This window comes from Drosophila mojavensis, unplaced genomic scaffold (assembly GCF_018153725.1).
Source record: "Drosophila mojavensis isolate 15081-1352.22 unplaced genomic scaffold, ASM1815372v1 contig_136, whole genome shotgun sequence".
NCBI lineage: Eukaryota > Metazoa > Arthropoda > Insecta > Diptera > Drosophilidae > Drosophila > Drosophila mojavensis.
This window is the reverse complement of record NW_025318667.1, coordinates 8,519,220-8,545,204: the sequence shown is the minus strand read 5'-3', so window position 1 is coordinate 8,545,204 and position 25,985 is coordinate 8,519,220. Positions and strand designations below refer to the sequence as shown.

The window sequence follows — 25,985 nt, the reverse complement described above, 5'->3', positions numbered from 1 at the left end:
GTTTCCGGTGCTTATGCATATTTCTCATAAAACTGCCAAGCGACAAAGATTAGTGTGATGCGGGTATCGACGATTTCTGAAAGCGCTTCAAAATACTAAATTGTAGTAAACAGAAAAACATTGTTAGATACATGTTTTATTTTGAATCTGTTACATAATTAAACAATAAGAGAAGTATTGGGATTAGCTTATATAGCCGGTTGGTTTGAATCATTACCACAATTTTCAGCAGCATGCTGAGGTATTTTAAGAAGGAATTCGAAGAGGAATTATTACTGCCTGAGTAGGGGCAAACAATTTAGTCAGAGGTAGAGGAAGAAAAATAAATGCTAATTGCATTAACGAAAATTATTGTTTTCTACTATAAATAAATAAGTGGATGGACTAAGCTCGATCCATATATTTACATACCCTATTAGCTGTCTATTTGGAACGTGGAATTTTATTGGACGCCTCGCTTGGTATTTTCTTTCAGTGCCAGGAGTAAATCATTTTCGTGGATATGTGGAATATTTATATATTTAGTGGATCTTCATTTTATTTCGTTTCGGACGAGAGGAGTTTTTTGAGGTCTTTTGTGGTTGTGGTTGTGATTGTGGTTCTGATTGAGGTTGAGGTTGAGATCGGTGCAGTATTTAAAGTTTAAGAATAAAAAAAAAAAATATATTGTATTAAAATTGTATTTTAAAATTAAGTTTGTATTAAATTTGAAAAAAAAAATTCAGAATGTTAAAGGTTGATGGATTGTTAAACTAATGTTTTTATTTTAAATATTTTTTATTTGTAATATAAATGTAATGAGTAAAATATGTATAAAACAAATAATAAATAAATAAAATCTTGTATAAAAATTGTTTTAAAATTCACTTTTCTATTTTCAGTTTTAAAAATACAGTATGCTAAAGCTCAATTAATTTTTGATTAATATTTCTACTTTAAATAATTTGTATTAATAATAATTAAATGTATATGATTAAAACAAACAATAAATAAATAAAATCTAGTATACAAATTTTTTATTCTAAAATATACTCGAAACGATATATTTTTTAGCTTATATTTACATTTTAAAATAAAAATAAAAAATAATTTTCAGTTAACAGAAATTCCGGCAATTTTTTTAATTTTATTATATATTTTTATTATTTTTTATGCTTAGTATTTTTACTATAATTTATAGATTTTTTTCTCATAGATTAAAGAGACAACTCTGCACATAGAGTATTTGTATAAAGTTTACTTTGATTGCTCGACAGTTGCTGACAAGCCGCCTGATTGTCGGCAATCACACCCCACAGGCACACACACACACCCAGGCATCAGCCTTCTCACCTGACCCCTGGCATTCGAGCGTTTGTTGCCGCGAGCAAATGTCAAATTTTGTACCTTTTTTTACAGTTTATTTCTCTCATATTTGCGACTCGATTGCCTAGTTTCGTTTCGCTTATGAGTCTATTCAGAGCAACCGCAACAGCTTGGCACAGAGAGGGAGCTGAGGTTAGCCGGAGTGGGGCGAGAGAGCCGGTGGGAGGGAGAAGTAACTGAACTGAGCAAAGTCGAAAGGGTAAGCGTTCCCCTATCATAACTTTTGATGTGCTCTTGCCCAGGGTGCGTGCTGTGCATAGTCAATAAATAAACAATTTTTGACGCTCTAAAAATATGCAATGAAAATCTTTTTGTGGCTCCCCAGTGTATCCAAGCCTGCCACCCATACCCCAACTGCCTACCTACACTAACTCCCTCTCGCTCTCTCTCTCTCTAGCTCGCTGCACCCACTGCTCCTACGCACATTAAGTATATGGCTACCCGCTGTGTCCTTCTCTCTCTCTCTCTCTCTCCCTCTCTCTGTCTCTTTGTCCTTTGTCCCCGCTTTGAATGTGTTTTGTCTGTTCGCTTTTATTGCGTTGATAGATGTGGGCAAACGGCGTAGCAGCAACGCCTCTTACCAGGATTTTGGATCACGAGACTTTCCTCTATTTCTGAGTATATTTTATCATAATTTTAAATAAAATGCGAGTTTCATTTCCCTCTCAATGGCAATTTTTAAAGCTCTTCAGTAGAGATTTATGTGCAAATTATTAACAGGTTCCCTTTATCGAGCAATTTATAAATTTGCTTTCGACTTCTCATTTGATATCAAGGCACCGAAGGCTGGCTTAAGACCACATTTAATGAAGCCTTTTTCAATTATTAATTTTTGTGAGAGACATTCGTAAAAATTTCACATAGTATTTAATATTCAAGCAGAGTGCAATTGATCTAGAACTGTCCATGATTTGAGCAGAAAAATGATGATGATGACAATGAACCAAGCGAAAATTGGCTAGACAACCAAAAATTTTTGGTTAATTGCGTGACATACATACAAATCGATACAAGTTTTTCAAGAGTATATCTCCAGGTGCATTGGAATGGGTTGAGGCAGATAGACGAGCATTACACAATCAATATACTCCTTTGACTTTCGCGTATAATATATACGACTATATCTATGTATATATGTACATATATACATATATACATAAATATGCAAACGCATACATACATACATATGTGTATAAAAAAAATGTGTGCAGGTTTTATTAGCAAGCTTCACACACGACCTGCAAATTAAACGCCCACAGGCGCGCTCGATTCGGGGTGGGCGTGTCCAAATCGGCTGCTTAAGTAAGAAATCATTTTATTTGAAAACTTCTGCTTGCTTGGCCACGATGTTGTTGTTGTTGTGCACCATTTTGGGCTTTGTCGTCGTTTGTCGCCTCGTTGCTGCAGCAGCAGCAGCAACAACAACAATAACAACAGGAACGGTTCGAGAAACAGCTACAAAAAGAAACAACAAAGCGACAGGCGCAAAGCACATGGCACACACAACAGCAACAAAGTTTAACTGTAACAATAACCAAAGTCAAAGTTTGTCGGCAAAGTTTCTTTTTTTTTTGCATTTGTATTGCATGCGTGCGACTGGGCTAGTGGGGGTGTGCGAGTGTGTGTGTGTCGGCTGGTAGAACATCAACGGGAAACAAATTCATTTCAATTGTTCGTATGCCTGTTATGGGCACACACACAATCGCACACCCACCCACCCACACACACATACATAGTTGCTAAAGCTGCCATATGGAAAGAAAGCAACGTACTAAATTTGCTGAAAGTGTGCTATTCGAAAAAGCACTGCATAATGCAGGCAATTCATTAGAAGCTTAAAATGAGCTTTATATAAAACATATTTAAAAATATATATATTAATCTAACACATGTTAAATATTTTTACAATAGCTCGCTTATTTATAGCCTCTCTCAAATGTCTGCAAAATGTCCTATTTTTGGACACATTCCGCATACCATGTGGCAGCGCTGTCGGCGAGAGCGCGCAACGATCGCTGAGAGCGAGAGAGAAGGATTCCAAAGATGGCGTCCCGTTCCAGTTAACGCTTACCAATTCACAAGCGGCCACCACGTGACGGCTGCTGGCGGTGGCGCTGCCGCCAGAGACCCAAAGAGAGGCTGCCCCACAGCTCAACGTGGTTATAACAGTACCTGCAGCTTTGAGCCGACTTGCTGCTGCTGCCAGCAAAAGTAAACAAAAGTTGCAACGGATTTCCAGGAAAAAAAAATAAAAGTCGAACGAAAAAAAAAATGCCAAAAATACAAATAAAACTTTTCTTTTGATTCCCCCGGTGCAATGGTTTAGCTTAACGTATTTTAGAAGCTTTAACGGCACACTTTAAACACGACGCACAACATCATTACTGTTGTTGCTGTTGTTGTTTGCCTGTCTGTCAGATAAGTAAAACTGAAGTGAAACAATTTTATTTTTAGTTAAATGCAGCACATTGAAAATGAAAGCTCAACCCGCTCGCTCAGTCGCTCTCACACCCAGTCTGCCGTCTCTCTGTCTCCCTCCTTCTCGCTCGCTCCTGTTCAGTTTATTGCAACTTTTGGCACCACAACAACAATAAAAACAACAACAACTGTTGTTTGTAACAACGGGCGAACATTGCATTTGGACAAATATATGTGGCCAACAAAAAAAAAAAAAAAAAAAGGAACTTAATTAAGCATTTTGTTGAGCAGCATTTGCCATGAAATAAATCACAAAACAGTTTATTCCAATTAACAGAGCAGCAGCAGCAGCAACAGAAGCACCAACTATCCACTGCACACATGCAAATGCGATTGTATGTGTGTGCGAGAGTGTGGTTGGGTGTGTGCGAGCTGACAGAATTGAGTTAGTGTTGGACAACACGTTTTTAATGAACACAATTAAACAACGAAAATTTACGAAATCATTTTTTTACTCCGTTTATTTGAGCAATTGCATTCGCTGGAGAAGGGAAGGAGACGGAGAGACAGGAAATCAATGAGAGATCGTATTACAGAGAGATAACATTACAGAATAAGTTGTTGTTGATTATGCGACTGTTTTAATTATTGTTTCATGTATAGATTCATGAAGTTTAAGAACATTTCAGTTAATCGGAATCAGAATGAAGAGCTAAAATCATCTTCATTACCGTCGTCTTTGAGTGGAACCAACGTGGACCTCCTTGAGGACTTTGTCGTGGCCCTTTCCATAGATGCCCTCGTGGAACTTCTTAATGACTTTCTAGTGGACCTACCCACGTTTTTGAAAACGTGCTCGTGGATCTTCTCTTTGACCTCCTTGGCGACTTCCTCGTAGGGCTTTTCGAGGACCATCTTGTGCGCCACTTTATGCACCATTTTGAGGAGTTCTTAGTAGACCTCTCCATTGACATCCTTGAGGACTTTGTGAATTTCCTCATGGACCTCCTTAAGGACTTCCTCGCAGAACTCCCTATTGATCGCATTCAGAACTTACTCGTAGACCACCATATGGACCTACCCATTGACCTGCTGGCATTCCTTCTGGGGAACCACCTTCTTGTGGGCCTTCTAGCGAACCATCCAATTCTTACCTTCCGAGAGACTCAAACGGGCGGGGTAATAAAGATAAAATAAAATAAGACTTCTTCATCTGAGAGATGGGTTTTTATCTGTCTATCTATAGCTGTATCTACATATCTCCATCTATATATATGTATTTATATCTATATTTACATATCTATTTATCTATATAATTATTATCGTTCCTTATTATCGTTCATACCTTTTAGGCAAACACCCATAGCCTTGAAAGTGCCATAAGTAGCACTGCCACGCCCACACACAGACGCACACGCACACCCACACATATATAGACTTATATATTTATATCTATTGCATTATTGGTTGATTGTATTGTGGGTTTAATTGGAAATTTAGCCAACATCTATGTATGTTGGGCGCTTGGGGGGCCGCACAGCCCGGAATTGTGTGCGGGGCTCTGGAAAATTGTTTACTATTTAATTTTATTTGGTCAATTTCCTGCAAACAACATGTTAACTTGTTGGAACTCACCCAACAACAACAGCAATGGCGGGGATAACACTGGCTGTCAAATGCTGTGGCGACAAAATGAAACCTCACCGAAACAACATAACAACAACAACAACAGCAACAACAACAACGACGACGTCGACGACAAAGGATTATAGGTATTAAAAGTTATAAAACAACAAGATTATGGCTTTAGCAATACAAACACAGGCACAGCTCTCTGTCTATCTGTATGTGAGTGTGTGTGTGTGTGTGTGTAACTGTTTTTGGCCTGAGCTTGTTATGATATTTGACCAAGGGACGAGACAACAACAGATGCAGACTCAGCTTAAATACTCTTCTATTAAGGATAAACATCCTTCTCTGAGTTAAGTATCGATGTATTAATGTATTGATAATTATATTTGTATCTATGTACCTATGTATCTATGTATCTATGTATCTGTTTATCTATGTATCTATGCATATATGTATCTATGTTTCTATGTATCTATGTAGATACATATCTATGTATCTCCGTATCTATCTCTATGTATCTATGTATACATACTATATCAATATATCTATATACACCTATGTATTTATATATATATATATGTATATATATATGTATCTATGCCTATATATATCTATGTATCTATGTAGAAACATATCTATGTATCTCTGTATTTATCTCTATCTCTATGTATCTATGTATTTATTTATATCGATATATCTTTATATACTTATGTATTTATCCATGTATCTATATATAGAAATGGATAAATATAGGTATGTAGATACATAGATATGTATCTGTGAATCAAAGTATCTATATATAAAAGTGTATCCATGTATCTGTGTGTATCTATGCATCTTGTTATCCATGTATCTCTTCTACTCAAATTACCTGCTGATTTGCTAAACACTAAGCTGCTTAGCTAAGGCAAGATATCCAGTGCTGGCAAGAGGGGAAAACTTTGCTCAAATTATATTTGCCAGAAATTTGGCTGCCCGCAAGTTGACAGCCGAGCGGAAGGTGGAAAAGCCATGTAGACGGGGCTCCTGCTATAGCATTTCCAGCTCACATACGTGTTAATTATTTTCGGCTAGGAAAAACGGGGCGAACGGCAAAATTAGCTGAATTAGGCGCATTAAATCTATTATCAGACAAGTTTATTTCGTCTTTTCGTCTTGGCTTCGGGTTAAGTGTCAATTTGCTTTGGCTTTTTGGCTTCGTCTTGTTCTGCCAGTCGCAAGTGGCATTGGGGCTGGGGCGATTTGGCAATTGGTCCGGGCAAAACAAATTAATCCATATTTATTTGGCAGCTTACAAATTGCGGACACAAATTAAGTTCAGCCCAGGCACAGTTTACAAAATAACTAATGAGCCTTCCATTTGCATTTAATAACCATTTAGCATGACAACAATTTATGTTTACAAGCTATGTAAAATTGATTGCAGTAGAGATATAACAGCGCCTACAGATAAATTGAATGTAGTATACATGGAATAGAGAATACATTCCCTGCATATGTACTTGGCCTCACTTCACTTTATAGTCTCCAATCTCCTTCTATCTCATGTCCTCTATCTTATATTCTCTATCTTTCGTCTCCTATCTCCTATTTTCTATTTCCTATCTCCGTCTCCCATCTCTCACCACCTATCGCATCTTGCCAGTTTCCTATCTCTCATCTACTATCGCCTCTCTCCTGTTTCCTATCTCTTATCTCTTATCTCTTCTCTCCTATCTGCCATCACATATCTCTTATCTCCTATATCCTATCTCCTATCTCCTACCTACTATCTCTTATCTTTTATCTCCATCTCCATCACATCTGCTTTATCTCCCATCTCCCACTTATTATTTTCTATTTGCTATCCTTTATCCCTTATCTTCTATCTCCTCTGCCTCATCCCCCATCTCCTAACTCCTATTTCCTATTTTCTATCTGCCATCTCCAATCTCCTAGATAGGATCTCCCATTTAATAGCTCGTATTTCCTCTCCTATCTCCCTCCACTCCAATTTCCTCCGATGGTAAATGTACATACGTTATCCAGTAATGCCTACAGCCAAGTAAAAACTGCATCCGAACGAACTGAACTGCGAGCTAGATCAGATGCCACAAACACACGAGCCACTTGTGTCAATTAAACAGAGCAACTATTGCACAGTTGAATGCACTCAGACTGGATTCCATTCGATTCCTTTCGATGCGATTCGGTTCTCCCATTGGCACTTAATCATGCAGCGATGCGTGGCAAAAAGCATTTGCTAAAGCAGCCAGAGCCAAAACAAAACTTCACTTCAAGTTAACTTCATTTGGCCAACGGCGTAATTTTAACTGCTGCTAACGCCGCAGCGGAGTTGCTTAAGATGAGCATTACACGACGACGTCGCACCCTCAGCTTGAGCTCATCTGGCTGCTGGCTGTTGGCTTGTCGTCCTTGCTCGACATTTCAATGCCTTTTTAATCTAGAACAAAAGCAAACTTAATTTGCCACAACATCTCCGATGGGCGCACGGCGAAGCCAAAGCACTTCCTCAGCAGCTCCCGCCCGGCTGAGTGGAACTCCAGCGAGCATTACGTCACTTGGCACATAATTTAATTACAACAACAGCCCCTTCGCACACCCACTGCCTTGGCTTAGCTACTTTGATCTACCCTATCCACTCACCTCACTCTCTCCCTCTCTCTCTCGCTCTCTCCCACTCTCTCTCTCTCTCTCTCTCTCTCTCTGGCTGAAGCTTTGTGCAACAATTGGCGGCACTCGCTTCGAGTGTTGAATGAGCAACAACTTTCCCGAGTGCAACGCGTCCTGAATTGTAATTAGTGCCTCCTGCTGCCCGCCGTTGCCTGCTGCGTATGATAGTCTAGTCCATAAAACGGAGCTGCTCCCAGCTGCTGCCACCCCGGTCGAGGCATTTGCCTCACTTGATTTGTGGAGTGCGCATTTGTAATTGTTATTACGTGTAAAGTGGAACAAGTTCCAGAGTTTAGCTCCAGTTCCGGCTACATTTTCAACTGTTTTTCCACTTTTCCTTACAATTCCTACTTCAACTACGGCCCTAGCTGCAATTTCTATTTTAACTTTAGCTCTCTAGCTGACACTGACTTCAACTTCATCTCCACTATTAGCTCCAGCTCCAGCTCCGGTTCCTACTCCATTTAAATTTCTTATTCCATCTGCAACTTCCACTTTCAACTACATATCTCTTTCTCTCTCTCTCTATGTCTCTTTCTTATTATCTCTTGCTCTCTTTCTCTGTCTCTCTCTCTCTGCCTTTCTCAATCAATCTCACAATTCCTACTACTTATATATCATATATATCACCTCTAGCTTCCTATCCTTTCAGGTCCCGCTCCAACTTCGTTGGTAATTCCTACAACAACTTCACTTTTAACTCCAGCTCTAAGCGTCAAGACCACCCAGGCTCATCGGAAGATTTTTACATTCCAGCATCTCTCGAAACTACAGCTACATTCACTTCTTTGTTCTATCCTTAGCGCTTAATCTATTTTCCCTCCAGCTCAGACTAACTATACCTCCAGCTCCGAAAATAAATCCTTCTTACTCAATAAATACTACATATGTATTTTAAATATGCTGCTTTTTCATGAAATTATTTAAACTGCTAAAAAATTGAGTCAAAAAAAATTGAGGCTGAGACTCGGGGTTTCGGGGTGAGATGGAGTTGCTACTACAAGAACCCCTAGGAAGACCACTAGGACTACCTCCAGGACAACCGGCAGGACGATTGATAATTATCGAGTGGATTGGAAAAAACTTATAAGATAATAGTAATTGAAATTGAATATGAATGAGCAATAAATTTGCACATTGGTTTTATTTTAGACATGCATACCCATTTTCGAGAATTACAGGGTATGCTGCAGCTCGAGTGCTTTACAGCAGCTTCAATTGCACTGAAAAGACAACAACAACTGCGGCATATCAATGCAAACTCTTGACTTTAAAATTAAATGAAAAACAAGTGAAAACATTTGCAGTCGGGCATAACTGACGGCGTAATACCTGTCCAAAAAAAACAAATTGTAATAGGAACTTTAGATAAAGTCAACAGTAAGTAATAAGCTTTTAGCTATAAAACTAGAGTAGGGAGAGAGAGAGAGAGGAAGTGAGAGAAAGACAGAGAGAGGGAGAGAGACAGAGAGAACGACACAGAGAGATTGAGATTATTCTACCACCTTGTGCCACGCCCCCAAATGTCGTAAAGTAATAAGCTTTTAGCTATAAAACTAGAGAAAAGAGGGAGAGAGAGAGAAAGGAACTGAGAGAAAGAAAGAGATAGGAAGAGAGACAGAGAGCACGACACAGAGACACACAGGGATATTGAGATTATTTTACCACCTTCTGCCACGCCCCCAAATGGCTGACGTGTACGACTAGCTAGCTGTAAGCTCTTTCATATTCTAGCAGATAAAGCCAACTAGCCCCCCAATTCAACAAGGCAATATACCCCTTTTCACTCCATGCACAAGTATGAAAAGTAAAAAATAAAAAATAAAAAGGCAAAAAAAAAACAGAAATTCAATTGAAAATGCGGCGCACAATTCCCATTAAAGGCGTTGGCATAATTTTTAAATATCAAGGCTATTGGCCGAGCCCTTTTTGAGCCCAGCAGCTGCTGCCAAAGGTCGAGCGAAAGGGGGAGACAGAAATACTGGAAGTGAGAGAGAGAGCGAGAGAGAGAGAGAGCGGGAGAGAGCGGCTATATGAACTGTGTGCCAATCAAATAGAAATTTAATTTGCACAACAATGTGGCCAAAAAGGAGAGGGGAGAGTGGGGGTGAGGGTGTTACGACACTAAGCCAAGCTAAGGCCATCCATGGCCTCAGCTTGAACCCATTTGAACCCCTTGAAACAAGAGAATTATTAACCCCATTGAGCATCGACTTACACCTCGTCCGACTCCAGCTCCAGCTCCATCTCCGGCTCCGACTTCGACTCTGATGCCCACTTCATCTCCGCAAGTCCATAAAATTGTGATTTACTTGCGTTTGAGATTTCAATTATGTTCGCTTTATTGCCAATAAATTTTCATATAAATTAGGCAAACGTAAAGTTCGAAAAACCCAAACAAAATATTTCGAAAAAAACCCTTTTTATGAAAAAAATAAATAAATAAAAAAATACAAAAAATCAACACAAATAAGACTGAGCAATACTGACTGCATAATACTCGCTCACAGTATAGGGGCCACAAAATATTAATGCAATTGCCTTATCTTTACGATTTATAAAATATATGTATATACATACATAACAATATATATAATAATAATATAATATATATTGATTATAAACCTCAACAATATTTGAGTACTTGAACTACGCCTCTAATAGGCGCTTATATAGAATTCTACATCCAACGTGGCTACGGCTATAAACGGTTCCTAACTCAGACTGTGCAATAGAAAGCTAATATACTCTTCTCAAAGGCCTAAGCTATGCGCTCACGTAGTCAAAGCCCCAAAATCCTTGAGCATTTACAAAAGGCGCTTTGCGGCACGTCCTTGGCGTGAAATCAATTGGCGCTACCTCGGGTCGGAGTTGTTGACAGGCTTCTTTTATTTTACAAGGTATGTTCACAAACTTTCGAGAATATTGAATTTCTGCTGGTTGATATAATATAATTGATACTCAATTTTTTCTCCTTCATTTCAGATTATAAACCATATAAAATAGATGATGAACATATTCTATTTTATACAAAAAACTGGAGCAAATAATCACTTTCATATTTATCGACAAAAAGAACAGGCTGAAAAGTCCAGTGATTTTTTCTTGCACCTGTAGCTAAATAGTCCCATGAAGGGACGTTGGTCATAGGATATGACATCTCATAGCTACGGTATATATATTATATAGAATTACAAGAAAAAGATGTAATAAATGACTATGATATCAATAAAATTTAACTAAAATAAATATATGACACTTATACTTACACTTATATAAAAAAAAAAAAAAAAAAAAAAAACGCTTAAAACACCTCCGGGATTCGAACCCGCGATAGTCTGCGTGACGTGCATCGACTCAGGCAACGGCGCTACTACTGCACTGCTTGCAGAAAGAAGTAGCGAAAACGGAGCAACGTCAATGCTAGAGCCCACCACACCAAACCAAAATTAAAGCAGTGGCTTAAAATACAAATACAATTCAAAGACAATAATAATAATTGTGACTCGTTGCATATGCTAGCATGCACGCCTATCAACATAGAAAGTAAAGCCATTTTAATTCACTTCCGCCTTTGGGTGAGTTTAACTTCTGCTTCTGTATTCAGAATTCAGAATTTATAGAATATATTCACATACGTAGTTTATCATTCAATCAAATCTTAGTTGTTCATTTTTGCTTTTCGCGTGAAACTCACTTTCGCAGACGCTTAAAGCAGATACCGATGCTCAGCCAACCGTTTGAAGTCCGCTAATACTTTGAGAGCAAAAAAAAACCTTACCAGCAAGTGCAACAACAAAAAACCATTGCTCTGCTTGCTACTGAAGCACTATGTTGCATAGTTGGGAGGATTTGGCTAAAAGACTATTTCCGCACGCCATCTTAATTTTTGACTTTTTGAGCTTTTGCGGATGGACTCTTAAAAAAGTTTTTTATTTTCGTTTTTTTATCTCATCATTGAAATATCGAATAAAAAAAAGACTACTCCAAAAATGTACCAATTTGTGGAATTTGGTACATCGCACCAATGTTCATTTAGTACATTTGTGCAGCGATCTAAACTTTAACATTTGATTAACAGAAGCGCGGTTCAAATATGTCAATAACAGCTGCAGATGCAGATGCTTTATATGATGAGAGCATATAAAGGTATGTTAGTACACACCACAAATTAGACACATACATATAAACAAGCATAGACTTTCAATAAATAAATATCATAAATATATTTATATAATTAGTATATTACAATTATATACATTTTTATTATTTATTTATTTTTTGCATGCGACGCAATCGAGAGCGCTTCAAAGTTTATGCGTAAGCTAACAGAGCAAAGATCGATAAACGCCGATAAATAAGAGCACTTTATGTCAGAATTCGAATTAACGAAAATGCGCCCAAAAATAATTAACTAGCGCATGAAAAAGTATGTAAAAATGAACAGAAAAAATATTTTAAAAAATACTATGTGCAATACCAATTCATATGTGAAAAATCAAAGTAAATATAAAAATAAAATAATGAATCTGTCTGTGTTTATTATGATTGTGAATTATTATTAACTATGTGTTTGTGTGTGTGTGTTATCACAGATTTAAAGATAGTGATCATCTTTGTAGTTGTCTCTAAACTCGAGCAGCTTATCCAGTGCCGTGTCGTACTCTTCCTGCTCGAAGCCCGACTGCGCGTAGCTCTGCAGCTTGGCCAACTGCACACGATGCGTTTGCCCATGCAATGTATCCAGATGCGCGCCCAGTTTGCTGGAGTTCTGTACAGCAGCTAGAGCTGGAGCGCTGCCCACACGATTGTCCTTCTCCCGCTCCGCCTGGCCCAGCAGCTTAAAGCCATCAGCTGCGATGTGTGCATCAAAGATTTCATAAGGAAATGGTAGCTTGGTGTTCAGGGGCAGCGGCAGGGAGGCGGCATGCGTTACACTGCCATGATAGGCACACTGATAGTACAACAGAAGCATCTGGGAGACACTCTCGCATTTGTAGGCCGCCATACGCAGTTGCGGACCGGCCTGGTCCACGGGTCGCTTGAGCCGTGAATGGGGAATTCCGCGTGCCACAATCGATTGTACAACATGCGAATCGCCCGGCTCACAGCCAGGCGTTAGCTGTGTCAGCAACGAGCCATTATTGCTGCCATCCAGGAAGTCAATCAAATCCTGCTCCTGTTCCATGCCCAATGGCAGCGATAGGCCAGCTGCCGTCATATTGCGATTAGATGGCGTAACGCGCTCACAAAAGCGCAACAGCGACTCCGGCGTATTGCGCAGGCGATAGCCCATTGTAACCGTATCCAAGTAGGCAGCCAAAATAGCAGAGCTCTGGTACAGATTATCCGGCTGCCAGTGGAGGCCAGGCATACGTCTCGATTGCAAAGTCGTATTACGCCAAATGGTCTCCAGCGTGGAAAGCGGCGTAAACATGGTTGCCTGCTCGCTGAGATGATAATAGCTGAGCACGCTATTCACCACACGGATGCTGTGTGCCGTGCGCGCATCTGCAATGGGCAAACAAATCATTAACACGAAAAACTCGGGAGTGCTCTGAGCAAGCAACGCACCTGCTTGGGCATAGGAAATGTTACGTGGATAATGTAACGGCAGCACATAGCTGGCCCGACCATATTCATCATTCAAGTGCTCCAGACACTTGGTGGCCAAGCCACTGAAGCCATCGTCAATGTCGAAGAGCATCTGAAAGCCCTGCAATGCATCGCATTCCTCTGCATACATGCGAATGCGATCGCAGAAGTCGTCGTTGAAGGCCACCGATTGCCACAGCTCGACGCCAGCCACCTGGGTGCCCAGCACTTGGACATCCGTCTGACGCTGCATGCCTCGTAGCACATTCAATGAGCGCGGATGATAGCGTGCATATAGATAGTCCGCCCAGCTGCTGCACGTGTCAGCCAATTTGTAATCCTTTCTTTCGGTGTCCACGGTACCCTTTACCAAATCCAATTGGTATTCGGATAGCTCGACTGGTGGCTGCTTGCGTACATCCAGACCGCCGGGCGTCAACATCTGACTCTGTTCAACTGAATCTTTAGTTTTCTGTAGCTCATCTGCGTTCTGTTCGTCCGTCAATGGCAAAAAGTTGCCATACAATTCGCCAACAACTGGCAAATGCCGCAATGTGCCCAGTAAATCAACCGATAGCAATCGTGGCGTATATGTCGTCTGTTTTTGATCATTGAGACCCTCTCTATAAAGGATGTCATTCTGAGGCAGCTGCTCCTCCGCTATATTGCCCTCACGATCATAAACAAAGTTTGCCTCCTACAAGATATGCATAAGTTGACCAGCTGTTTGGTATTTGTGTTTGTCGCTCACCTGCTGATTCCAGAAATGTGCACCCACATAATTGGCATATGTACCGAACTGAAAGGTCAGTATCTCACGGGTCTGCTGCATTTTTAAGTTTTATTTTCTAGAGAAATATATGACAAATAGCAATTGAACGCGCGCAGAAAGCTGCTCAACAGAGCTGTGATGTTATCGATAAGTGACAATTTTATCGATGCAAACGCATTCACACGTGAATGTCGCCCACACAGCTGATTTTTCTCCAAATTATAGAATTTCCAATTGGAAAGAAAAAGAAACGTGCATATACTGTATGTACTATACTCGCTATTGCATTTATGTTTATTTTCACATCTGGTTAATTAATTATTTTTCATCTGGTTTACTATTCGTACCTGTTAAAAGAAAATAAACAAACTGATATTTATCAAGAATTGAGAGCGCCCGATAAATAGCAATTCCAAATCAGAGCCACTATCTGGACATAAATCACTTGGTACTGAGATGGCACAACAATGAAATTAATTGTTTGTGCCAATGGCCATAACAAAAAACTATTCTTCAATATCGTGAAATAGTTCTGGCGAACGTGGTGCACAATATTCTCATGTTTCTCGCCATTCACAAACGGAATCAAATATGTAAGCAGCAATGTGAATGGGGGCGCAAATAGGCACTGATCTAACAGCATCTTCTTAAAGCCCCGCTTTATCGCCGTCTGCTCTTTGGATACCAACCTATCCATAGTGCTATACCATTTGCGTAAAGAAGGTCCAACAACAATTAGACCCACAGCACTGAAACGTGCCGTCCGTGAGATATTCCAAGCACTGAACTCTTTCTTTTCGATAAAGAACTGTGCGATCACATCACCGGCACCCATGAGAAGGGCCACATTGACGCCCTCGCGTAAATAACTAAATCTGCCCATAATTTTGAATCTATAAATATAAGCAGTTAGCGAAAAATATGGTAAAAGATCGCATTCCATACATACAAACTGTCAAGTAATTATGTTGCCAATAAATAACTTAATTTGGTATTTTTCTATTGTGTTTTGATGCTAAGCATGTTACCAGAATTAATAACGATTTGTTTGGTTAGTTTTTAGTTCACATTAAAGGCCGATATTAATCGCGACAAGCACACGATCCACAATCGATAAGAATCGTCTGCTTCTTTCTATAAAACTATTCACAACGAAGAGCAAATATAAAATGCGTAACTTTTAAAATTTAAAATATTTATATTTATATACATAACGCATATTTACGAATGTCGATAATTTAAATTAATACACTTCCACACTTTTCTGAATTGTACTTTCAAAGCCGTCCAAACTCTTCTTTTTACTGGGCCTCTCCGGAGTGCTATCATCCGAGTTGATTTCCAATTTCTTCTTTTTAGTGGGCTTCTCCGCATTGTTGTCTTCTGAGTTGTTTTCCAATTTCTTCTTTTTATTGGACTTCACCGCATTGTTGTCTTCTGAGTTGCTTTCCAATTTTTTCTTTTTATTGGACTTCACCGCATTGTTGTCCTCCGAGTTATTTTCCAACTTCTTACTGGGTTTCTCTGCATTACTGTCTTGTGAGTTATCTTCCAAGTTCTTGTTTTCATTGGGTTTTTCTGTATCGTTGTCCTCAAAGTTATGTTCCACTTTGCTTTTGTTGGATTTCTTCTTTTTAACAGGCTGCTTCTCCTCGATCTCTTGCTTAACCGTGGTGTCTCCGTCACTCGAGTCCAACAAATCCACATAGTCGGGATGATCGCTCTTCTCCAGGAATTTAGGAGCTACGCCTGTTATAACCGACTGACGCACATCGTGCTCCTTCTGTTTCAGCGTCTGGGTACTGGCCAAAAGCTTCTGGCGTATTCTATAGAAATTACCAGTGGAACGCAATTTCTTTGTCGCTTCGGCACACATTTTCTCCGCATTGCGTAGCTTTTTTGCCGTCTTCTTGTCGACATCAACGCGCGTCTTGTAGTCACGCCCAAAGAACGGATGACGAACCGGCAGTCTGAACTTTTGCGGTCCAACCGTCTTTGGAAATGCATTCGTCTCTCCATTGTCAAGCGCATCTGGCTCTTGCATATTAAGACGTTTACTGATCACAACATGGCCGGCCATTGGCATCGAACGTACGGCATACTTGCCCTTGCTGTTCACATAGCCAATGGAATGAGTCAATGGCCGTTCATAGTGTGTGCTCCGCACCTGAATGTCACCCACATAACGCCGACCGGGCAACTTAATCCGCTTGCCAGCCAATGAATTTATATTGATGCCTCTTGGGCACTGGACGATCCATGCATCGTGTGTGGCTAGATTAAAGTGTTGTATTTCTTCATGGCATTCATTGGAGATCTTATTTGGATCAACTGCCTCATAATCATTCTCTTCAAGAAATTCACTTTTACATTGCCTGTAAAATTGTCGCACTACTTTCTTTTCATCCTTCACCACGCCATTTTCCAAAGTCAACTGTTTTATCTGTTGGAGTATTAAACGTGGATGAGTATAACTACATTAGTTTATATTATTTACATACTCTTTTCTTATCATCGCGTTCTTTTGGGCTATCCATCTTTCATAAACAATTTATTCGAGTGCAAAGCAGTAATGCACGTGGGCCATCTGCATTAGTGTTGAGCAACGTTCATTTAAATACAGCGAGCGATATTTACCGATGAGCAGAACATATGTGGGATATTCCGTACCCGCGATAATCAAAACGAATAATACATGCATGGAAAACCAGCGGGTATCGCTTTTCGAAATTACCGGCAAAAAAAAACGAATACCAATATCTAATACTATAGATGCGCTTGATTCGTCCATCAGCTTATCTCGTTCAATGGAAAATAATTGCAAAATATATTTGCTGAACTGCATAATTTGTTGTTTACACTGTGCGCTAGTGATGGCATGAGCAGCTGAGCAAAGCATTTTGACATTTATCAACATAGTTCGTTTTGCAAACAGGCATCAGCTGTTATTTGTATATTATTTATTCGTATTGATATAATTGTTAATGTAACATATAGAATATCAATATGTACAAAGTTGTTGCTTTCACTCTGCCCAATTCCCATTAATAAAATCAGCTGAGCGGCGCGTTTTGCTCATCTTATATCCAGATTTTTCGCCAGCCACAATTATCGTTATCGCCAATCGAAATTGTTAGTTTCGCAAGCCGGCAACAGGAAGACATTTGCCGCGTTTTATGCTTAAACTTAAGTTTTAGTTTATTGTGAGTAGATAGGCAAGCGAAGCACTAACGCAAAATGGATAATGGTAAGTAGCTGCAAATTTCGACATGAACTGTACTATGCATATGAATATTAATTGAAATGATTGCGTTTAGGACCTGTGCTTGAGGACATGTGGACGCCGTACAAGCGTCTGTATGATATATGCCAAATGGCCATACGAAACCCGACTGAGGTCACCGGCGATTTTGAGCTCAGTCTCAAAAAGTACAAACAGAACTTTACAAACTTCCTACGCAATCCGGTAAGTTGAATTCGTAGAACAAGGAGACCTAACCTAAAGCGTCTTCTCGCATCCTCCTCCTCAACCACTCCCCCAATGCAGCCGAAGAGCGAGAAGAGCCGCACACATTTGCGCAACGCCATGCTGGAGGGCGTCATGCTAGCGGGACAAACGCGCAAAGTCGAACTCTCTCAGGAAATCATTGATGAAGCAATTATAATTTCGGATATGTTCGATCTAGATGAGATCTTCGCATTGGAATTGCTCTGCACCGCCCAGCGCCAGCAAGTGCATCATCCGGGCTTGCCGCGCGGCCTTGTTGCCGTATTGCTCTACTATGATGGCCGCAAAGCAATTACCTGCACGCTGCGCGACATGTTCCAGGCAATCAGCGGCGTCTCCTGGAGCACCGAGCTGCCCAGAGAGGTAATTAACGATGCAGACATCTTATATATTTCACTTTAACATATATGTTAAATCCCTTTGCAGATGACCACCTTGATCAACAACTATTGCCAGAATCTCGTCGAAGATTCCAATATACTGGGACGTCTGCTGGAGCTGCTCATTGAAATGGATATTGAAAAGGAGGTAAAGTGCACATATAACTAAAGTAAAAGCTCCTCAACTGTAATATATTCTCCATGTAGATCAATTTGCTGACCAAGAATCGCGCCTTCGGCTCGAAGAGACACCAGAATCAGGTGCTTGCCCTCTATCAGGATATACGCAGAGCCCTGGCCATGGCTCTCTTCAATTGGTCCGCTCAACGTGGCCTGCCCAAAAACATTGCCATACGTCTGCTGCAACATTTGGCCAGTACAAAGTCCGCCGATCCCGATGGCAACTTGGAGGATGTGACACTAATAATGCTAATGGCCCTGATGTATGCCTATGATACGTCCGTATTGCTGATAACCGAGTGCAATAGTCCGCATACGGCAAAGCTGCCCATTTTAAGCGATCCGGACTATGCCAAGTGTTTCATTGATGCAATCTATGCCCAGAGCACCTGGCAGACACAATACTTTGCTGTCCTAATCAAATATAGCTTTGGCCTAACATTGGCCAGCCTGCGCCAGGCGCCGACCGAATATCAGAGCATTGTGGGCGCCCTGATCAATCGCGATGAGCAGCTGATTGATGAGGCCCTCGCGGCGAATGTCTTCACATACATCTATCATCATCTGCTTAACAAGGATGTGGTCTATAGGTAAGCTCTATGGATATATATATATATATATAGATGTATGAACTTTTGCTTAAAATATTCTTAAACACTTCCAGCACCGAATTCATTTATCGTCGCCTGCATCTGCTCATCACGGACTTCATAGACTTCATGCACGCCAAGGTCTCGGAGCTGCGTGGACGCGCCGATGAGACGGCGCGCACCGTGATTAGTTTCCAAAACGAAGGCCTCGAACCGCCGCCCAATTTGGACTGCAGCTTTGAGCTGCTGATGCTGTGCGTGGCCCGGCTCTATGGGGATAAGCGTGTCACGATTATCCTATGCAACGAGTATTGGGGTCCCACCGACGTCTCCACACCGAATTCCGGCAACTACGTACAGAATACCTCACGTGCTGTCTCCCTGTTCAAGTTCATACGCCTGGCCAGCGAGCTGCTGCCCCAAACGCTCTTCAGATCGTACCTGAAGATGATAGCTGGCCTGACCCGCACCGAATTTGCGGCACGCTGCGCTTTCAATCTGCTCAAGAACTCGCAGAATCTATCGTCCACCTATGCCGTTAGCTGGGATCACTTCTTCTATGCGCTCAACAATTATTTCAAGTGAGTTCAGACCAGAGCATTTGCATCCACAACAGATTGTAATCCCTTGGACTCTGCTTACAGCAATATGCGCACAGACTATGATACCGTATCACCCGATAGTGGTTCGATTTATCGCAGTGGCATACCACGAAATATGACGCCACGCGAGGCGGAGCACATGGCCGCCGTGATGGGCGTTATGCAGGCCGTTGCGGATAAGGATGAGATCTCGCGCATAATGCTCTGCGACAATGCCAATTGGCAGACGCCGCAGGTGCTGCTCGGTCTGGTGGCGTGTGCCACGCCCGTTAATCTCAAGGGTGAAATACTGTTCACGCTTGCTGCCTTGGCGCGCTCCAAGGAGACGGCACGCAACATTTGGTTTCACCTGGAGGAGTCACAAATTATACCCACATTACCGACGGTGACCTCGACCTATCCGGTGTTCAGCTTGGCGGAGGAGATCAATCAGAACGAGAGTCGCCTGGAGGAATACAAATTGAGCCGTGGCGTACTCCAGCTGCTCTACAATCTGATGACCACCAATATGCCAAAGAGCTTGGGCTGCGGTCCACGCCAGCCCGGCTATGATCCATATTTGAAATTTGTCATCGACTCGATACTGCTGAAGTTCTACAATCGTGCCTACAAGGATGTCACCGAGAAGTGGGCCGTGGGCGCCAGCTGCCTGAAATTGCTATATTTCCTGCTCGCCAGCTATCGGCCGAAGGCATCCGATTTCTTTGAGGAACGCGACGAGCATCCATATCCCGGCTATCACGTAATGCTGCAGCTGCACGTCAAGTCGGATGTGCTGCGTCTGATCCTACTGATCGTTGAGGAGGCACGCGAACGCCTCGACGACTTCAATCAGTTCAATGGCAAGGATCTGCTCGAGGATTGCGCCCTCTACGCGCTGCTGATGCTCGAGTGTGCGCTGTCGAAGCAGAATGCCTTCTTCGAGGCGCACGCCACATCGAATAGCTCGATTTTGTTGCTGGGCCTCAATCGCATGCTGCTCGATCTGAATCCGCGCACTCGCAATCCCGACTACGTCCTCAATATCATCAAGTTCGTCAGCTTCAACAGTTGGCTGCCGCGCCACACCCTGGCCGCAATCAAGATCCTCAGTGCCGTCAGCCTGCTGCCCGACGTGACTACCCAGATCCTGAACATGTATGCGCATGGCACCAATGAGAAGCTAGAGATACGCCAGCGATTTGTCGAATGCCTCGAGATGCATCGCATCCAGCAGACTTACGATGATGAGCAAGAGCAATTCAAGACCAACGATCCCTATAAATATGCAAACAATGCGAGTCTAAATGACAGCGAATTGCAGGTGGATCTGGATGCGCTCGATATAAGGAAGCCGGCGCGCATCGAACTGCAGATTAAGGAGGCGATCATCCATCTATTCGAGGTCAATCTCAGCCAGCCAATGCCCAATTTCATATACTTTCTGCTTGGCATCGAAGTCCTACGCGACTTCCCGGGCAATGAGAATCAGCAGCAACTGGGCCTGGACGTGAATTGCTCATGCATCAATTCAATGGTGCTGCTGCTGGAGCGTCATCTAGAGGTAGATTCATTATCTTTATTATTTATATAAATACTAAACTCTACCTCTCCCCCTCTCAGCAACAGCGACAGAGCGACGAGTATTGCGAGCATACGGCTCACATTGTGGAACGCATTTATCATCTATTCCATGGCCTGTGCGCCAACCGCCGTACATCGGAGCCAATTCTACGCTACTTCCGTCTGACCTGCAATGACTTTCTGCTGCGCCATCTGACTGCGATGCCCTTCCGTCATTTCAACGAGGACAATGTGCTGCACGCCATGAGCCACATCATGAATTGCGTCTCCATCGAGATGAAGCTGGCCGCCACCTACGGCCAGACGACACGCTATGCTCTGTTGTCCGACATACTGCTGGCTGTCAATTCAGAGACGCAGCGCAATGGGCACAACATGCCCGTGGAGATTGGCAACAATTTGTTGACGCCGCCGGTGCCCAATCACTTCAGTGATATTCTGCCCAGTCGTGTGATGTTGCACACGTCATCGTTGGGTCTGCACGCGAACCGTTTGTTCGACTGCCTCAAGCTGGAGACACAAACGCTGGTCCAGCCCAAGCTGGAGTTCTTCGATGAACGCCTGCTGGGCAACTTGCTCACCGATTGCGAGGCGGGCAGGGGCAGCAGCGCAAATGCGGCCGGCATGATCAATATACACAAGCTGCACGACATTCTGCACGACGAACTGCGTCACGTGCAGAGCACCATTGCGAGCGGTCAGCGCAAGGCGATCATTGAGGAGATCACCGTCATCCTTCAATACGCTATCAAATTGAATGGCGTGCGCATGCAGAGATTCGCCACCTACAGCTATATGAGTGGCTGGTGCAATCTAATCCAAGTGCTCTTCAGCCTGATGCCCAACACGGTGCTGCCGATAAGTCTGCGGAAGCAGCACATCATCGACATCATTGAGAAGATAATGCTGAAGGTAGAGCCGCAACAGCCGCTGATCAAGATCTCTGTGCAGGTGACCGATACGATTTTGTTGCTGTCGGCTAACCTGAGGCATTGCTACCATCAGCTGGAGGATCAACGCACCATAGACGAGCATGGCAATGTTGTCAATCTGACGGACGTCTCTGCTGCTGTCGATGCCAACGGCAATGGCAACAACAACCAGAGCGTCGGCAACAACAATCTAACGCTATGCCACGTCCAGGGCAATCTGCTAAGCAGCAACAGCTGCAGCAACAGCAACCTGCGTTTCATACTGAAGCGCCTCATCGACTGGATCATGACCTGTGAGGTGAAGTCGCAAAAGCTGAGCATCAACCTCTATGCCACGCTGCTCAACTGTCTGCGCATTGTGAAGCGCGTGCGCAGCGAGGCGCAAGTGGAATACGATGAAACGTGAGATAAACAATGAATATATATATATATATGTGTCTATATCTACTCACATATAAAATTCGATTACAATTTCAGGTTTTTGGACTGCAAGGAGAACCCCGATAACTTGGAGGACGATGAGCCCTATCGGAAGGAATTGGCAGCTGAGATCATAAGCAGCATGGGCGAAAAACTGATCGATACGATATGCCATGATGCCATTACGGGTCATGATGTTTGCAGTATGCTGGCCTTATCCTGCCTGGATCTGATATCGGAGCTGCGCGCTTTTAGCACGCTGAGCGAAACAATTGCCAGACGCGGCTATTTGAAGCACTTGCTCAGCAGCCTGGCCAAGTCGGACGAGAGTCTGCATGATGTGTTGAAACCCGAGCCAGACAACATGCGGCCTCTGTTCGTCTACGAGTCGTGCATGGCATTCCTAACCCAAACGGCCGAAACATATTTGGGCGCCACCCTGCTGCTGAACGATGGAGCCTTGGGCGTGCTGGCCAATATGACCGTCTTTGATATGCAGCCGGATCTTCAGTCGACCGAAATAGAACGCTCTTCGCCGGGCAATTTTATACCGGCGGTGGATGAACGATTCCGTTCCATACTGATGCCGGCGTTGACATTATGCGACAGCATCATCGACACGCTGGGCATTAGCAACAATTCCGCCTCGCTGCAAGTGCTCAATTTCCTGTTCGCTCACATTGAGATGATTGAGGGCTTGCTGCGCGCCGCATCGCCATTCATGCAATTGGGCAATCTCAAGCTTCTGGCAACGATCACAAATCTATTCGCACGCACCACAACCTACGATGTGTCGGCGATTGAGAAGTGCTTAAAAATCCATCACGATGTCGAGATGAACAATCGCCTCAACCGGCTGCAGCAGTTGATGATTGTGGTCTTTGGTCGCTTCACGATCAATGAGGAGACTATGGATCGCATGGTCGAGCCGGAGCACAACGATGAGCCCGAAATGTCCGAGGAGCAAAAGAGTCAGCATATTAAATACTTCCTAGACATCACAGCGAATCTATCCTTATTTTGCCGACACGCTGTCACAAGTCATGTGCGCGACGGCATCACATCCAAATACTTGATAACCACCATGATAAGTGATGTGACACCACTGTAAGTTGATCAGCAAACTCCCTATTATATATATATATATATTATACCTTAATGATTTGCATTTTCAGCTCGGGCAAATCGGATTGCAAGAAGCTGACAGCTGTGATGCAGACCATAATGAATCAGCTGAAGGGCTCGATTGCCTATTTCCTGTCACAGAAGTCAATCGCTGACAATTTGGTGCAACAGCGCGCCTCACTGCCCAACATAACATTTGGTCCGACTGGTAAGCAAATAGATCCTATCTATAGATTATTGTCAAATTATATATAAATCATTTTATTTAGGCAAACAAAACTACTTGGAACTGAGTCAACGTCACTCGGAGAAGAGCAACGAACTAATGTTAGCTGTTTTCATAGCTGAACAAAATTTATATTTACTTTGGATACATTTGGATTTCTATTTCCGCAATGCAGTCATCTATTCGCGCGAAAATCGTACATCCATCAACGAAACCTGTCTAGGTAATTTTTATTATCAAATTGAATTCATGAGTTCCATTCTAATTTGAGTTTATATATCGCATTTTGCAGATCCCAATAATATGTCCGTGCTGAATGCCTCGCACGATGAGATAGCTGAGCTGAAGCAAATGCTGATATACAATTTGAATGAAACATTTTGTACACAATTAATTACCGCCAGCGAAGAGTATTCAATGAAATGTAAAAACTTTAATACCGCTCTACTGCGTCGTATTAAGTCGCTCGTTCAATTCGCACCGGTCGCCTGATTACTGTCAATATGTTTCTTGTTTTCCATATTATCTTAATAAAATCATCGTCATTATCTAAATGTTGTATGTCGTGTTATCTGCCTAATTATATATCATATTTATATGAAAACTGTATTAATCGTTTAAATTACTCTTAATTGTAATAGAATTTTATAATAATATATCAAAGAATGAATGAGTATAAAAAGATAACTGTATGCGCCATCTCTTTCTTAACTATGCACATTTGCAAGCATACCCGTTATTTTCATCCAAATTAATCGATTACTGTAATGCACTGAATACTGAATGCTAACTGCTGTCTCTTTCTTATCTATGTCAAAATATTAACTGAAGTTACTTCTTTTTGAATACTATTAATATTAAATATAACTATATACAAATTTAACACACGTCCATTTTTAATTCTGCAGCTCGACAAACATTTCAAAGGCAAAGGCGCGCTCGCATGCAGTAACAAAATACGCTTATATATCGAATACTTATGGTATCGATGACTCAAACGATATCGATGGCTCGTGACATCCCTACAGTGCTGCTCTCTTTTCAAATATCCGGTTCACACAATTGGTTCGTTTCGCGAATTTCTCTTGCAATTTCACATAGAAATAAGACTGTTCTCAAAGTTTTTGAAAAAAACGTAAACATAACACAAGTGATATATACAATTGTCTAACAAGAAAATCAATTACAAATCGTAGACGTGCCAAAATGACACAGATGTTGCAAAATTACATATTTGTTATTTTTTGTTTGTTTTGTTTTTTTTTGTGCTGTTTGTTTGACAACAATCGAATAAACCGGTGATTGCGACTCTCTTCAACAGCAGTGAGACAAAATGGCGCCTCGTAAGGCAAAAGTTCAAAAGGAAGAAGTCCAAGTGCAGCTCGGCCCCCAGGTGCGCGACGGTGAGATCGTCTTTGGCGTCGCTCACATTTATGCTAGCTTTAACGACACGTTCGTGCACGTTACTGACTTGTCTGGCCGTGAGACAATCGCTCGTGTCACCGGCGGCATGAAAGTCAAAGCCGATCGTGACGAAGCATCGCCCTACGCGGCAATGTTGGCAGCTCAGGTAAATTGATAGAAATGGATCAGCTTATTTGTGGCATATTTTAAATGTAACTTTTTGTTTTTTTTTAGGATGTCGCTGAGAAATGCAAATTACTCGGCATTACAGCACTGCACATCAAATTGCGTGCAACTGGCGGCAACAAGACCAAAACGCCCGGTCCCGGTGCTCAATCTGCGCTGCGCGCTCTGGCACGTTCTTCCATGAAAATCGGTCGCATCGAGGATGTGACACCCATCCCGTCAGACTCAACGCGTAGGAAGGGTGGCCGTCGCGGTCGCCGTCTGTAAGGCAGCGGTCAGCTGTTCGTGCTGTGGATGCTGGAACTCTCAGTCGATATCGAGATGAATCGAATAAAAATAAATAAGAAGCACTAACTTTAACATATAATACAAATAAATACATATTATATAGTAAATAGACAGTCCAAGCATGAT

The 25,985-nt window shown here is 42.0% G+C and overlaps 5 protein-coding genes across 6 annotated transcripts; 2 read left to right on the top strand and 3 right to left on the bottom strand.

The window, feature by feature from the left end:
- Positions 1-12,604: 12,604 nt before the first annotated feature.
- LOC6585010 (protein misato) lies at positions 12,605-14,624 on the bottom strand. Its single transcript, XM_002010614.4, has 3 exons — positions 14,435-14,624; positions 13,663-14,380; positions 12,605-13,599 (listed from the first exon to the last, which is right to left on the bottom strand). The coding sequence occupies exons 1-3, from the start codon at positions 14,513-14,515 to the stop codon at positions 12,686-12,688; spliced, it is 1,713 nt and encodes a 570-aa protein (XP_002010650.1). The 5' UTR covers positions 14,516-14,624; the 3' UTR covers positions 12,605-12,685.
- A 90-nt stretch (positions 14,625-14,714) lies between these two features.
- Positions 14,715-15,551, bottom strand: LOC6585009 (mpv17-like protein). Its single transcript, XM_002010613.4, has 2 exons — positions 15,405-15,551; positions 14,715-15,348 (listed from the first exon to the last, which is right to left on the bottom strand). The coding sequence occupies exon 2, from the start codon at positions 15,336-15,338 to the stop codon at positions 14,835-14,837; it is 504 nt and encodes a 167-aa protein (XP_002010649.1). The 5' UTR covers positions 15,339-15,348; positions 15,405-15,551; the 3' UTR covers positions 14,715-14,834.
- Positions 15,552-15,633: 82 nt separating this feature from the next.
- LOC6585008 (M-phase phosphoprotein 8) lies at positions 15,634-17,066 on the bottom strand. Its single transcript, XM_002010612.4, has 2 exons — positions 16,957-17,066; positions 15,634-16,898 (listed from the first exon to the last, which is right to left on the bottom strand). The coding sequence occupies exons 1-2, from the start codon at positions 16,990-16,992 to the stop codon at positions 15,699-15,701; spliced, it is 1,236 nt and encodes a 411-aa protein (XP_002010648.3). The 5' UTR covers positions 16,993-17,066; the 3' UTR covers positions 15,634-15,698.
- Positions 17,067-17,420: 354 nt separating this feature from the next.
- On the top strand, positions 17,421-24,535 carry LOC6585007 (nuclear pore complex protein Nup205). The gene is made up of 12 exons (XM_002010611.4): positions 17,421-17,702; positions 17,773-17,921; positions 18,003-18,326; positions 18,390-18,491; positions 18,551-19,113; positions 19,188-19,694; positions 19,758-21,258; positions 21,318-22,612; positions 22,688-23,737; positions 23,806-23,963; positions 24,025-24,204; positions 24,274-24,535. The coding sequence occupies exons 1-12, from the start codon at positions 17,693-17,695 to the stop codon at positions 24,471-24,473; spliced, it is 6,039 nt and encodes a 2,012-aa protein (XP_002010647.1). The 5' UTR covers positions 17,421-17,692; the 3' UTR covers positions 24,474-24,535.
- A 431-nt stretch (positions 24,536-24,966) lies between these two features.
- On the top strand, positions 24,967-25,966 carry LOC6585006 (40S ribosomal protein S14a). Of its 2 annotated transcripts, none has more exons than XM_015161048.3 (3): positions 24,967-25,046; positions 25,303-25,551; positions 25,620-25,966. In XM_015161048.3, the coding sequence occupies exons 2-3, from the start codon at positions 25,315-25,317 to the stop codon at positions 25,836-25,838; spliced, it is 456 nt and encodes a 151-aa protein (XP_015016534.1). In that variant the 5' UTR covers positions 24,967-25,046; positions 25,303-25,314; the 3' UTR covers positions 25,839-25,966. The 2 variants fall into 2 exon arrangements, with proteins under 2 accessions (XP_015016534.1, XP_002010646.1); XM_002010610.4 differs by having other exon boundaries at positions 25,024-25,116.
- The last annotated feature ends 19 nt before the right edge of the window (positions 25,967-25,985 follow it).